The sequence below is a fragment of the Antrostomus carolinensis genome, unplaced genomic scaffold (assembly GCF_000700745.2).
Source record: "Antrostomus carolinensis isolate BGI_N321 unplaced genomic scaffold, ASM70074v2 scaffold2758, whole genome shotgun sequence".
Classification (NCBI taxonomy): Eukaryota; Metazoa; Chordata; class Aves; order Caprimulgiformes; family Caprimulgidae; genus Antrostomus; species Antrostomus carolinensis.
In genome coordinates this window covers 96,518-111,718 of record NW_010333535.1, presented here as the reverse complement: position 1 = coordinate 111,718, position 15,201 = coordinate 96,518, and the positions used below count along the sequence as shown (strand labels likewise).

General features: G+C 39.0%; 1 protein-coding gene across 1 annotated transcript in view; it reads left to right on the top strand.

The window, feature by feature from the left end:
* LOC104529541 (phosphate-regulating neutral endopeptidase PHEX-like) overlaps positions 1–15,201 on the top strand; it is a 50,814-nt gene that overhangs the window by 6,585 nt on the left and 29,028 nt on the right. The window contains exons 2-3 of the mRNA XM_010173880.1: positions 12,002–12,079; positions 13,670–13,773. Of these exons, the coding sequence (XP_010172182.1) occupies positions 12,002–12,079; positions 13,670–13,773 (182 nt within the window). The remainder of the gene's footprint in view (positions 1–12,001; positions 12,080–13,669; positions 13,774–15,201) is intronic.

Below are 15,201 nucleotides of genomic sequence, written 5' to 3'. Positions count from 1 at the left end.
TGCTACCCTCTCCTGGCCCCTGACAATATGCAGCTCAGTTGCTTCCAGAAGGTGTCTTTGTATTTATTCATTATTTTCTGCAGTGAGTTTGAAGAATGACTTTTTGAACCCACAACAATTTTTATCATTCACAGATTCCCATGGCAATGAGTTCCACCTCCTCACTGTGCTCTGTGTGAAATAACATCTCTTGCATGTCTGGAAAATGTCACCTTCTTCCCCTGTGTTCTTGTAGTGGGGAAACCAGAGCATCATCATTGCCTGTTCTTTTCTCATACCTACTCTTGATTACATATAAACCTGGCACAGAAATACATCCAGGGACTATGGAGCCTCCTGCATTTGTTCAAACAGACTGTCCAGGGCATGCACTAGATACAGTTCTGAAAAATAACTTTTCATTAAAGTCTGAGGCATGTCCAGACAAAAAGACCAGACACCACAGCTTCAGGAGCTGAAATTAATCTTGCTTAATGCCATGCTAATTTTGCACAAAGATGAAAAAGCATCCAATCTTGAGAGTGGGCACTGGGTGCTCTGCAACAAGAAAAAAATGCCTTTTGTGCCTTGTGGGGTCTGTGGGCCCATCCTATGTAAAATAAAGCAAAGATAGAGGAACTAGTCCCGAGTCTCAACACCTCCCATATCTCAAGTGGGAAGCTAGCACAAGGCTGACAGAACAATACTTTGTAAAAGAAAGGAATGGAGTTTCAAAACCAAAGATCCAAAGACACCTTTTACCTGTTCTTTTAAGATGACTTTATATCTTTTTTTCAAGGATTTCAGGGAACTGCACAGAGTGTAAGACTACTTCAGGGTACTAACAGAAGTTGCCAGACTTGCTTCGGAAGAACTAGGAAAAGAGGTAGAAATTTCCAAAGGCTCTAATTGCATTTAGGCACTTAATTCCTGTTCAAAAGCCAATGAGGGTGACTTCTGGCTTCCAAATGTACTGGTTTTACTGAAAAGTTTTATTTAAATCTTCTTGAAACAACCTTGTCATTTCTAAACTGGAAAGCATACTTCTGCTTAGTACCAATTGAACCTTGGCCACACTTTTTCCTTGTGGAAGTGAACTTTCTGAAATTAGAGTAGTCTCTGCCTGGACTACTACTTGGATGCAAAAATTTAAGGTCATGCCTATAGTGTAGCAACTGCATTCCAGGGAGCAATGAGCAAGTCTTCTGATAAAGCTGAAACATGGATTGGAGTTCAGAAGAGGCAGAGTAACATTTTAACTCTTTTCCTACAAGTCTACAGTTCCCTTGGGCATTAAGTGTATCACGAGGAGCTTATCTTCATGGTGTAACTCATCTTTTTACTACTGTCTGCATGGACATGTGAAAAGATGAGGACAGCTCCATAGGAAGCAAAGTAGATGCTGTGCAGCTCAGAAATGATGTAGGGAATTTGAAAAGTTTTCTCTACTCACCTAGCTTGAAATTTGGTTAGGACATTGAGGCTACCACTCCCATACCATCCCCGAGATAACTGTTTGGAAAATGCCCGTGTTTAGGGTAACATTTTTTACCTGGAGGATACACAGAACGCAAGGTGCTTTCTAGTGTAGAAGTGTTTGATGCTTTCCTCTGTATAAAATTAAGTCTTTACTTTCCATCAGATCAACACTTTTATTTTGTTTAAGTCAGATATTTATTTCTCATCACAAACTTTAATTTTTGAACTCAAAGAATAATCTCTCTCATATCTTGAGTTCTCATATCCTTCTCAGGAGAACTGGACTTTCCTGTTCAGTAACCACAGGAGATGTTCCTCTCCATTGGCCAGAGTTGAAACTAATAGCCATGGCATGTTTGCTTATCTCTTATCTCTGGGGTTAGATCACTGCTGTCAGCTTCTCCCTTGTTATCTGGCTGCTGCTACTGCTCACTCAGTTGTGCAGGAATGTCAGTTCCATTAATAACCTGAGCACTGTACAAACAGATAGTGGAAAACAGGTGAAGGGAGAGGAAATTATATTTAACCCTGATCTCACAGCTGTCATTTTTCAGACTCCACCACAACTCCATAAGGCATGAATGGGTGTGTGACATCAAAACCCTTGTGACAAATCTCATGCTTGAAATAGAAGGAGGGAGACAGATGGATGGACACACCTCCAGATGCTCAGGGAATGCGGTTTTTGTGGAAGAAGTGCAACATGAAAGCACTGGTATGCTAAAAGACAGATTAATTTTACCAAAGGGCATGAAGTCCTCTACCAACCCTGGAAGTGGATGGTTTCAGGTTTAGCTTTCATTAGTTTTGTTATTTTATCAAGTGAAACTACCTTCTGCAGAGCAACAGTTACAAAGACATTATAGTCCCCCAGCTCAACAGTAAGAGGTACTATGGTATGGGAGACCCATTTGCTGTATGGAGGAGTCTACAAGGGCATGCTCAGGTGTCTAGTTGATATTCCCTATTTATTTCCAATGAATGTGCATTTTCTGGCAGTGCTCTTCTCCATGTCCTGTATATGCAAGCCTGAGCCATGGAAAGGAAAGCTGCTTGCTCGCTGGGAGCAGGCAGGAAGCACAGCAAGGCAGGGCCACGGGCTGGGGCTCTGGCATGGACCCTCAGCCTCAGGCACCAAGCTGTCCAGGACCAGGAGCCTTAGCAGCACTTTAAACTTGCTCAGGTATTGTACTATTCACAGAGGTCTGAAGCAAGGTTGTAAAATGTTTAAATGGCTTCAGGTACTGGTATTGCTGGAGTTTACTTTTAGAGGAGCTTTACCACAAGAAGGTCATAAAACTCAGGAATTTTCTCCCTTAGTGGCCTTTCAAAAGCCAGGAAGCTGTGCCTAAGTATAAAGTCTTCCTCAGCTGCCCTGCTTTGTGAGAGAGTTGTGAGGTGTCTTGTGCTCAGTTTTCTGGTTAAGTGGTACATTCCATCAGTATGGAAATAAATGTGCATATAATTTATTTTAAAATAAAAATATGTGAAGATTTGGAATAGAGAGGGATTTGGTCTTGAGTGGAAAGTAGAACATTTCCTGTACATGTTTTTTCTGTATTCTGCAGCAAACATTTTTGTCTATGTATGCATCCCTTTCCCCGTGTATTATAAAGCATGGACAATTAGTAGTACGCTGCTGGTCAGAGTCCCTGTTCAAGCAAAAGGAATTTCTCTCCAGAGAGAAAACCTGCAAGTCCTGAGCTGAGTAATGCTTGTGTTTAGGTCCTCAGTCCCTATTTCCGTTTGAAAGTAGTGTAAGAACAAGTCTCTGAAGAAGACCATGTCTGGTCTCAGCTCTATATAGACTGGGTCTGATGCTCACTGATGGCTAGAAATGAGAATTTTGCACATTCTACTCATTAAAAAAAAGTTTCTCTGCAACCTTTGCTTAAGCAAAGATAACCTTGAAAATGTTAAATGAATATGAACTGATGCAAGTAGAGGCTAAGGTCAGAAGTTGTCCCTCTCTGGAACAGGTTATTCAGAGTTTTGCATAAAACTGCCAGAAGAATCATAAAATCATGGAATGGTTTGGTTGGAAGGGACCTTTTAAGGTCATCTAGTCCAACCCCTCTGCAGTGAGCAGGGACATCTTCAACTAGATTAGGTTGCTCAGAGCCTGGTCCAACCAAGAAACTCTGTGGTAATTCATATTAAATACAGCTGTGATCTGGAGAGAACTTTCTTGCACTTTCCTGGTCCCTGGAGCTGTCCCACTTTCAGCGTTCGGTGCTAGAGATCTAGGTTCGGTGCTAGATTTTGTCAGGACAGTGGTTTTTGTTAAACCTGCTGCTTTCCCAGAGCTAAAACAAAAACAGCAGAAAAGATTTTGCAGCAAAATAGACGTGTTTCTAGCAAGAGGTTGCATAGCAGTGGGAGTACAGGTCAGCTGATGAGGAGCTCTGACATTGAGCAGCGAAATGAGTCCAAGAAGGAGTTTCTACAAAATGAAACATAATAATTTCTGCAGCTCGCTAACATGCCAAAGCCCAGTCAAAGTTAGCTTTTTCCTTGTGTCATTGCAAATCCTTAAGATTCTGGAACAAAATTTGTTTAGTAAGGGTATTTAATGTGATTTCAAAAGACAGATAAAGAGAATTTTGAATTGTGGGGGAAGGTATTTGGTTGTTTGGGGACTTTTTTTTTGTTGGTTTTTTTTGTTTTCTTTTAAGAGACAATTGTATTGGAAAACATGGAGCTTTGCCTGAAAATAAGGGCATTTGGAGGTAGAGTCTTCTAAAGTGCTAAGGATAAGTCCAAGCTTAACTCAGGCCCATGAGCTATTGGAGCCCTGTCAAAGGCAGCTTAGCAGCACATACCATGGGCATATACATACCAGCATGTTACTAATGATTGTCTGTGCCTTCAGACCACACCACTTGCTTCTGGTTTGTTTGAATTGCAGCTGGAGGAACTCCTAGCTGTCCACCCACACCCCAGTGTAGTCATGCCCTAGGTGATCCATAGGTGTGTAGAGGGGAATGCAGTGCAGAAATCCCCATGCTGGAGTGGACCTCTCACTGCTGACATCGTGCCATGATGCCATAGCTAGACCTAGTGCAGACTGAGTCAATGTGCATATGTGTGCACCATCCTTGCTTCTGGTCCACAGCCATGATCCCATCTCCACTGAGAACTCAGACCCTTAAAACTGACCAAGGAGCTTTAGACAGTAATGGTTAAATGTTAGACATATCTTTGCAAGGTACTCAGTTGTGCTGGTCGGCTATACAAGTGCATTTATGTATTGTATAATCAGAGAGTAAGATATATGCTGTGGGCCATGAAGAAGTGTATTTACTTTACAGGGATGTGGTTCTGTTCATGAAAGACAGCATTTCTGACTGTCATATATAATATTCTATGTATAAAATAATAGAATCTTAGTAATTGTCATACAGAGGTTACAAATGGAAAATGGAATTAAAATAAAATGGACAAAGGAATTCTTAGCAAAATTAAAGCAAAGCTGGCAGCAGAACGAGTTTGGAACCAAGCTGGTAGGGCAACATATGAGTAGGTCTATTAATTACACTGCTGCATTGAACTAAGGAGTTACGCTTATGAAAATATCACAGTAAATTTGTATTTTTATATAAGTAAAACTGGTTCACATTTTCTGTGATTTAGTTCAGTTCTATTGCTAAAAAATACCCCAACATTTAATGCAGGATTAGTTTAAACTGAAAATTTAATTCTAGTGAAGTTATCATCACAGTGCTTGAACCAGTGATTGAGTTTTTGTTTTCCAGAGAGCCAGAAGCAAAAGGAATTTAGGTTTTTTAAAGAGTGATGCTCTGATGTACATTGTTTCTTTTTCTGTTTCTTCTATGCATGGCAGTTCTACTAAACTCTTAAGTGCTTGCATCTTTATGGTTAGTAATAATAATATGGTCTTGCTAGATGGTGGGTATTAAGACTGAATATATGATCTCAACCAGTGTTTGCTTAGAAAATTTAGTGTCCCTTTTCCCCTCCATTTCCTAGGATGGTAATGCATGGTATGGTATTTTTAATTGTACTAGGTAATATTTTCTTGTCAGGAAGCTTTCTTTGACCAAGGCTTTGGTTTCAAAAGATGATTCAGAGGAAGAAGTATCTAATGTAACACGTAACCCATTTGCTGTTCCTTCTCATATTTCCCACATTACGTGTTCCCAGCACTTGTCTTGTGCTAGTTCCAGCACTTGCAGGGTCTCTCTGTGTAGTGAGTAATTCAACTCACTGATCTGGTGGAAAACTAGCTGAGGAAAAACTTGGATAGATTTCTGCTATGTTAGTAAGCTAAGCAGTCTCCCAGAAATATGTGACAAGGAGCTGAGGCAGCTCATGGAGGGTGTAGGTGCAAGCAGTGTGAGCAGAAGTATGGACAGAGGTGGGAGGAGCAAGGGAGAAGAGCGAGGACTACCAATCCCTAACATTCTGTGATTCTGTGTGACTAGGACATTTTTTTTTCATTTGGCAGCATAAAGCTGTTAAATAGACTCAGCTACTTTTAAAACCACAGTGTGTACTTAACTGAAAACAATTTTATGTGTACTTGATGAGTGTGATTATTCACGTAAGTCACTTGATTTTTTTTTTTTTTTTTTTTTTTCCATCTTCATAATAAAATAATTTAGAACGTTCAAAACAGTTACTGAAATATGGAGAGGAGGGTTATGGTGCAGTGTGAGGTGGTGGTATGTGAATTCAATGAAACACTAGCTCTGAAGATCTTGAAAGGTCTACACAGTTTGTATTGTTGTTATATGTGAAAGTTAAAGCAAAGGTTAAAAAAAAAAATAGTTTGGTGACTAGCCATACTCTGGAGTATGGATTACAGCTAGTTCAGTGCAGATCAAGTACTCTTAGAAACTATAATTTCAGGCCAAGTGCTCATGTTTGAGTTGCAATTTCATGTTTGATTGCAGTTGACAGCGTGCAAGTCCCTGACATTTCATGTGGCCCCTGCATAGGAAATAATAAACATCATTAATGTGGGCCTAGTCATCTTCCACTCAAGTCAATGGATCACCTCCTACCAATATCTGCAGGATTGTACTTTAGCCCTGTAATGGAGCTTTTTTGTGTTTTACCAAGATTCATCACTCTATTTTCCTAGTTTTTCTATACATAAAACCTAAATAGATGCAGTGATATTTATGCAGCAGATTTACCAGATGACTCTTGAATCATCTGTTTTCAATGAAAAATGAAAAGACCAGAGACGAACATAAAGGCTGAATTAATCTTTGTAATTAAATGGAACATTACTTTGCCATAAATTATTTTAGCTTTCAGAATGTATTTCATGCTAATTTTTCAGTGAACTGTAATTATATTAATTTTTTATATTTTTAGAAGCTTGAAAATGATCTTCACAAAGTTATTGTGAGTTAAGTTCATATACAGAAGATCTGTGTCACACTCATAAAACTTTGTCAGGGTGAGATATATGGCGGAGGGTTTTTTTGTGGTTTTTTTTTTTTTTTTTTTCAGTAAGTGCATTATGTCAGTGTTACTAGAAGGCCTACAAAATATTCAGATCATACTCTGATGGGCAAAAAAGGCTCTTGGAAGGCTCACATGTCAAGTTTGGTTGCCAAGCAAGAGTTTGACTAGAGTGGAAACTGGGTTGCTTTGTAGCATTAAAACACATGTGTGTGGTTCCATGTTGGCAGGTTAAGTCAAGAGTGAAAGATTGTTTATTATCTTGTCTCTGCAGTAAACTGATGTGCAACATTTTCATTGTGACAGAAAGAAACAATGATGATAAAATCCTGACTGTGTTGAAATCAGTGGGGAAACTTCCTTGTGTAATCAGCTGCGGAGGGACTAGTCCCACTCCAGGTTCTCTGCCTCGGAGCCTCCTCTCTGGCTGCTGAGACAGAAAACTGTTATCATGACTTACCCTAAAGTATGCTGCCGCTTTCCCTAAAGCATCACCCCCTGCAAGAGCTTCTCACTTTCAGTGGCAGGAGAGGAAGCTTGTGGAGATGAGGTTTTTTTTAATTTACCTGACAGCCTAAGGTAGGCTGAGTACTTAACGATAGCTGAGAGAAATACCCCATCGCCCTCTTTCTTCCTGTACATGTGGTTATTTAATATGCAAATTAGAGAAAGGAATTAAATGAGCCTTTAAACCATAAAAAGTTGTGCATGGTACATTTATGGCAGATTCATGTGCAATTACCACATGTCTGCTTCCTGTACATTTTTCACATTTCATTTGCTTTCCCGGTATTTCTGTTCATGCCTCCTGGAAGGATGATCTTTTAAACATGCTTTTAATCTTATCAAGGGGAAAATACTGACTCAATTATCAAAGAGCAAACCAGTCATAGAAGAGTTTTCCACTCTCTTGTACTGCATGAATAAGGAGTTATCGAGTTCCCATTAAATATTACTCGTGAAGACATAGCCAAGAAAGTAAGAAACTTCCAATGTGCAAATTTAGAAACCTGCTCCTAATGCAATACTTTCTAACTTGTCTATTGTGTAAATAAATTGGGCTGTGTGTGGGGTTAGCTGAGCAGGCTTGGCCCTGATGCAAAGCACCTGGAGGAATCCCAGTTGGAGGGATTCCCAGGGACTTCAGAGATCTTCCTACGTCCTGTCACAGGTTTTGGCTGTATGAAACAGTTCCCTCCACCAGGAGCTACGTGTCCTTTGCTGTCAGCATCAGGGAACTTATTGGTGTGCCACAGTCTTCTGATCTGCCACCAACGCTTCCTGCCCTAAGTGTCTGTGTGGGCTGTAAGGGCCTGGAGCTCATCCCAGGCTGGAGTCAGGATGTTGGGGGCAGCCCTTTGAAAAGAGAGATGCTCTTGGTCCTTCAGATCAAGCAAGCTTATTCCTCTGTTCCTCCCACACCAGTATGGGCTGCGTGGTGGAGATAAGGTAGCACTGAGCCACTAGCTCAGGATCTCAGGGGAGCATGGCATGCCTCTAAACTTTTGGCTGCATCATAGATACCATTAGGACCAATTTGAGACACATTCCTTTTCTGGGAGAAGCTGTATAGTGAGATGTGGATTACATGTGACAACCAGTTTGCTTTCCATCAGCTCTTGCTCTGGATGTTCTCAAAAAGGCTCCTAAAGAATGTTGTTCATTTGTGATTTTAGATGTTCTAGAATCTTTGTAATGGTGTTTAAGCATTTACCTACATTTTCTAATAGCAGATTAACTTTTTGATGTAGTAACGAAGTGTGTACTTTTCTGAATTTTTGGTATCTTACATGTCTGGTGGAACATTTAAGAAGGTATCAGAATTACAGTGCTAGTAAGGTCTACATGGTGCTAGTAAGGTCTACCTTAGAGTTTAGTCATTACTAGAGGATATAGTTGTCTGTGTCTTGCTTGGACTTCTAAAACACACATATTGTGTGGTAAAAACTTCTAAGTAGCTAATGCAGTAAAATAACATTTTCCACTTTATGTATAAGTATCATACAAAATACAGCTTTAGCCATTGGCAAAACATCAAAGTATTAGGAGCAGCATTACCTTTTGAGTTTACTTTCAAAAACCTCTTTGAGACAAACTCTGTTATTTACTAGAGTTTTATATAGCCTTTATAACAACATATCTCAGTAGTATCTGACCATTTTTCCCTTGTGCATGGAAATCTTAAGCTCATGACATCAATTGTCAAAGTCACAAAGCAACAGTATATGTGGCCTGACAAGTGAACTCAGCTCTCCTGAAGTAGTCTGGTTGGCAGAACTCTTCCCATCTCCCTCTTCGAATTCAACAGAGCCTTAACTAAAGTGAAAGATTTAGAGTGTCACTAAAATTAAAAAAAAAACCCTATTTTAAATATTAATTATGTTTATTTATGATATTAGGTGATTATATAAGATATTTAGGTCAACATATGTCAGACCTGCTATTAAAGAGCCTGATGGTATCATCCTTAGAGATGTTTGGTTAAGGAGTAGGGTCTAAAAGGGCCAAAACCTGGCAGTTTGAAGCTGCTGCTCTCGGTGGGCTGCTGTGGAAGAAGAGACTGAGATGGATGCGGCAGATATTCCACAAAGACCCCAAAAATGTCCATGCAGTGAAGATGGACATATTGTGATCATAACCAGACAACTAGCACCATGGATTTGAGGGCAGGGCCAAACTCTGCTTCTTTCAGCAAAGAGCTGCCAGATTTAGGCTGGCTTCATAGCGCCAGGGAGATGTGAATTTGTTTGCTTTTATTGGGAAGGCAGTCTAGAAATTGAGTGTTTTTAAAGAATCTAATATAGCTCAAAACAAAAAAAAATGTTCTTTTATGTGCCAAAACACAATCGACAATTTCTGCACTGGCTAAATCATTAGTAAAATGACATTGTACTGACACAGTTAATCTTACTTTTTCTTTAAAATCCACTGTTGATTTTTTGCAAGTTACACTACAGATTGTTTTTAAAGGGGTTACTTACTCTTCATCATGTAAGTTAGTTTTTAAATCTGTTTAATCAAAATGCTAAGGGGGTCAATTAAGTAGATTCAATACAGAGGCTACTGTGATTCAGATGATTACCCTGGAACACATGCAGAACATAACAAGATTCACTGAACTTGTTTAAGCAGCTGACTTAGTAAAAACTAAAACTGATGAGTTTTATTCTTTGCTTTCGTATAGCAACTGGGATTGAAACATTTTAAATGGAAGACCGAAATTTTCCAGCTCCTTGTAAAGTTCAGTCAGCTGAACCTGACAACACCACAAGAAAAAAAAATAGATGTTCTTGATTATATACAAACTTGCAGATGAATTGTGCTCTCCCGCCCTGCCCCCTCTGCTTTTTATATCCCCCAGGCATTTAAAATATCTTGAAAGGCTGCTTCACCTTCTGGAAATCTGATAAAAGATTCTGTTGAGAGTTAATTTGGTTCATTTCATATTTCCAGTTCAGCATTTTTCTTCCATTGCTTTTTTATCACTAGGGATATTTGCATGACAATGGGATATTTCTTGCTTAAGAGTTCATCTGCTCCTGCTGCTAATTTCCTACCTGAAGTTGTAATCTTCTGTTTGTGACATCTTAATTATCTCAGCTGCAATTAATTGTGATGTCACAAATGGAGGATTATGACTTTGGGTTGGAAATGAGATTGAGAAATTGAAGTTTGAAGAAGCACAGAGGCTTTTCTTCTTGAAAAATAAAAGAGGAGACAAAATAATTTTGGTGAAACCAAGGTAGTCTTCCATCAGTTTCCTTCTCACAGTGGTGGAACAGACATTTCTAATTCTTGCTGTCATAGCCTCCCCTGTTGTACTGAGACACTGTGGGAGGGAAGAAGGAGCAAGGATGTCATTGTGGAGGAAGGAGAATCTTTCCCTGAACAGTCACCCTGTGCAGCAAGAGGAAATAAAAGTTGGTGGACCCCAGAGAGGACCAGGCTCTGCTTGCAGAGAGTAGAATGCAGGATTGGTACAGCTGCAGTTTGTTTAAAGGCCAGTTCATTTATTGCACTTCATATCTTGCAAGAAGAACATTTTTGGAGAGGTGGGGGGATTTCCAAAGACTTAAGGAGAAATTACATTCCGCATTCTGAAAACATACAAAGTGAAAGCTTTGTGCTATCCTAGTCCATCATGGCTTTAATTTATTCTAAGAACTTGTTATCTTTCTCTTCTTGGTATGTCACCTTATCCTTTTGTATCTTTCTGCTTTTCTTCTGGAAACGTGTTGTTTCCACAGAGATGGCAGGTGGCTGGGTGGCCTGCTTTTGTTTTTGTGAGTACATTACTAAAATTGTTTATATACTTATGCCAGGATTTACAAAATGGGAGTGCTTATCTAGAGCTACTATCACTTCACACCAAAGTGTTTACACAGATTATGCATAAACACTGGGACCAAATCATGAATGAAAGAGGAAAAACCCCAAAGTTAATGAAAAATTAAGTGTCTTATTTTAACACCTTTATTGACATTAGGGAAAGGTCAAAGATTGCAAAGTAGAGGGATGAAAGTGGAGAACAAAACAAAATTAGCTATTTGGTTTTAGGAAAGTACAGTGTCCTTCAGAATAGTGTGCACTCATCCTCAGGTGTAAATGGAAGCGACCCTCAGTGGAAACAGGCCAGTCTGCGCCTGCTGGGGTCCAGGGTTATCTTTATCTGTGTATCAAATCTGTTTTAACAGTTGAACATATACCAGCTACTGCACCATAGCGAAATGGACCATTTCCTGTCATCTTTTGGAAAATGTTGTAAAACCAGGTATTTGACGATCTGATTAACACAAAAACTGATAAAGAAAATAAGCTGTTAAGATTTTGCACTCAAACACATTGCTGTAAGTCTGCAAAAGCTCTGCAGGCAACAAAAGACCCACTGTGATAATCTGACAACAGAACCTGGACCCTCCACGTTGTGATGCAAAGCTCATTTGCAGCACCAAGTTTACCTTGTAGGCAGGTTGGTTTGAAGTTAAATTAGGATGCCTTGAGGGAGGCATAATACTACAAAGTGGAAAAAGAGTGGGGGGAAAAAAGCAATATGCTGAGAAATAGTTACATCTGCCAACACTTTTTTTTCTTTTCTTCTTTTTCAAAGGCAAAAGCCGTTATGGCAAAAGTGGGTTACCCTCAGTTTATAATGAATGACACATATATTAATGAAGACATCAAAACAGTAAGTGTTATACTTGCAGCTTTCTTCTCTTACATATTGCAGCCATTCTTTCCTTTGTTTCACTGCTGTCTAAAGTCAAAGCTCTTCTTTTGTTTGGCACACATCTGGAGTTCTGCTTGCCTGGTTATTTTTAGACTTTGAATTAGTATGCTGGCTCTCATGTCTAAATTGTCAATGCTGGTGTGTCTAAGTGAGATGACCATGAGGCCTGCTGGGACTAAAACACTCCTGGGTGCAAAGAACCTTCCTGCTATTAAGCATTTTAAAGGTTAAACATACACTGGAATAAATTTTGCATTTAGTTAAAAAATGGAACAAAACAAAAGCATTTCTCCTCAAAGTAAGAGTCTTCAAAAGTACTAATGCATTTTTCCTCAGCATTTCACAATTTATTATGCCCTATAATATGCCCCCTCTCCCCATCTTTCCAGGCTTTGAATTTTATTTACAATTGTTGCTTATAATTGTGCCTAGAGGTCCTAGCCTCTAGGCTGTAATGTAAAGACCTCCCATGCTGGCTGCAAGACAAGAATACTCTGGGTGGGCTCCTTCCTGACCCAGTATCTGGCAGGAAGGCAGATGATGAAGAATAATATATTTTACCTTTTTCCAAAGGGATAATTGTGGCATGTATGTGATGAATTATATTACTGAAAGTCACAGGCAAAGCAGAATCACAAATTCAGTCCTGAACCAGTAAAATACAACAGTGATAGTCATCTTTGCCAGAGAACGTGAACAAACTCTAAAGAGAAGCATAATTTATGGAGAAAATTTTGAAGAACCAGTTCCACCAGCCTAGTTCTTGTTCCTGGAAAGAATAGGGTGAGATGGTCCAGTGAAAATAGTGTAATGAGACAGAAAGTGTGACCAACTTTATCACTCAGCATAAGAAATTATTTGCCCAGGTAAGTGGTAATATCTATTGAAAACCACTTGTTAATCACAATTGCAAAACTGTAGTTTAAATCTGAAGTATAACTTCCTTTACAAGTCTAGGACTGCTTGAAACTGGTGACAGGGATATGAGCTGAATTCATAAAATATTAACATCCCTTTTTCTTGCATGGTTAGCTGTGTGGGTGTTATTAGATTTGTAGGCTTATGGAAACATGGAGCACTATGTCTCTAAGCATTTAATGTGAAAAACATTGACAGAACAGAAAAACAGTGGCAGAACCCTCAGAGGGCACAGAGTACAAAGTATTTGTAATAAAATGCAACACAAACTGAAAAAAGGGGCTTTGTTGCATTTTTTGAAAGTGATTTTAAAATGCACTTTTATGGAAAAGAGGTTGCCTGGGTAATAGCCTTAGAAACACGCAATCTGCAATTCATCATTGGGTACTTCTGATTTCCTCAGCTGTTCTCTGTGCAGGGAAGAGCTTTTCTGATGTTCTAGTCCCTTGGTTTTTTTAACTAAGCTCACAAAATATTTATTCTTCCTACCAAGTGTGAAAATTTGGTTTGTTTTGATAATGGCTACAGAATTAGATTATTATCTTATTTAAAATAAAAGTTCTGATTGTATTATGTCAGCTTTTGTTTCCTTGGACATGCTTTAATAATGTCTGTGCTTTATTTATACAGCTGAAGTTTACAGAAAATGACTATTTTGGCAATGTGTTGCAAACTCGCAAATACGAAGCCCAATCTGATTTCTACTGGCTTAGAAAAGAAGTTCCAAAAACAGAGTGAGTAGGCAAAAGCAAATTTACATAATCTTCTAACAATATTTTAATTTTTTATTTAATTTATACATTTTATGTTTTAATCAAATGATATACACAAAAATATATTATAATACCAAAAGCCTACAGGCAAGCCCCCCAGTTATTCCGAAACTACTGTTGGTGTTTTTTTAAGTAAATTTTGGGCATCCCTGTTCTGGTGCACAGTAGTCATATACTTGCAGCTTAAACTCAATTTAATGAAAAAAAAAAGGGGATATTGAATCTCAATTAAAAATGGATTATGTCTCTTGGTCACAGTTAGAATTTGGAGTGGTACAGCAGGTATTTATGAAATATTTTTTTTTAAGAATGGAACCATTAGTAAGAGGTAATATTATTAGTAACAGCTATCTGCATTGTTAGTTTTCTGCTGTTGATAGAAATGATATGGAATAAAACATAATTTAATTTACATACATTACTTTTATTTGTAAACCTGAGAGTGCAGATTGTGTCACACACTGTCATCAAATACATGAGAAAATCAATCTATTTTCTTACTGGTGGGTAATCAAATCCTCAAAATGCAAATTAAAACTTAAACAGAACTTAATTATTCTAATCATGCTATTTAAAAATTACTCCTTCTACAGAGAGACTTCGAAATTGGTGCTGCTGCTAAGCTCCTGTGGTGGTATTTCCTTAGGGCTCCAGAAATCCCTACTCAAACTGAACCATACCTTGTTTCAGGGGTGGCTCTGTGTTGTTCATGAGGCAAGTAGAGGATGTCAGCAGGACAGGCACAAGCTGTTTCTGGTTAGAGTGTTGTAATTTGGCCCCATAATTTTGAGGGGGTTTTTACAGCTTAATGTTAATTACAAATTTTACCTTCTAATTGCACCTTTCTCTGGCATTGCAATGTTTAATCCCAGGGGGTGTTTTTATTGGTTTTCCTGCAGCTCTGAATGCCACAGCTAGATCATGACATCTTCATCTTCAGACCAACAGTTTCCATGAGTGCAGTGAAATAACACTTGCCTCTCTATAGCAATGCTGATCAGAAGCCCCCTCCTTGTGAACAGCATTGGGGCAGCCCTAACACAGATCACACAGATTCTTGGCACAGTGGGAAATCTCCCTGTGCAAGGAAATTAATTGGCAGGTAATCCCTGACTCTACGCCTCAAGGATTCTAATCCTTGCATGAGTATTCTTAAAAAATGAAGGCTTTACCTGATTGCCCACTACAAGATTGAACACTTTCTCATGCTTGTCTTTACCGTTTTATTTCAAGGACAACTTAACAGCAGCTCCCTTATTACTTTTTCCTTGCTTTTCTTGTCATCCCACAGGGCACACTCTGGCCTGGGGGATCCCAGTCTGATTTTTAGTCTCTTTCCTTAGTCAGCACAGCTATATGCTCTGCCTTCTGCGAGGCTGGGAGTAACCT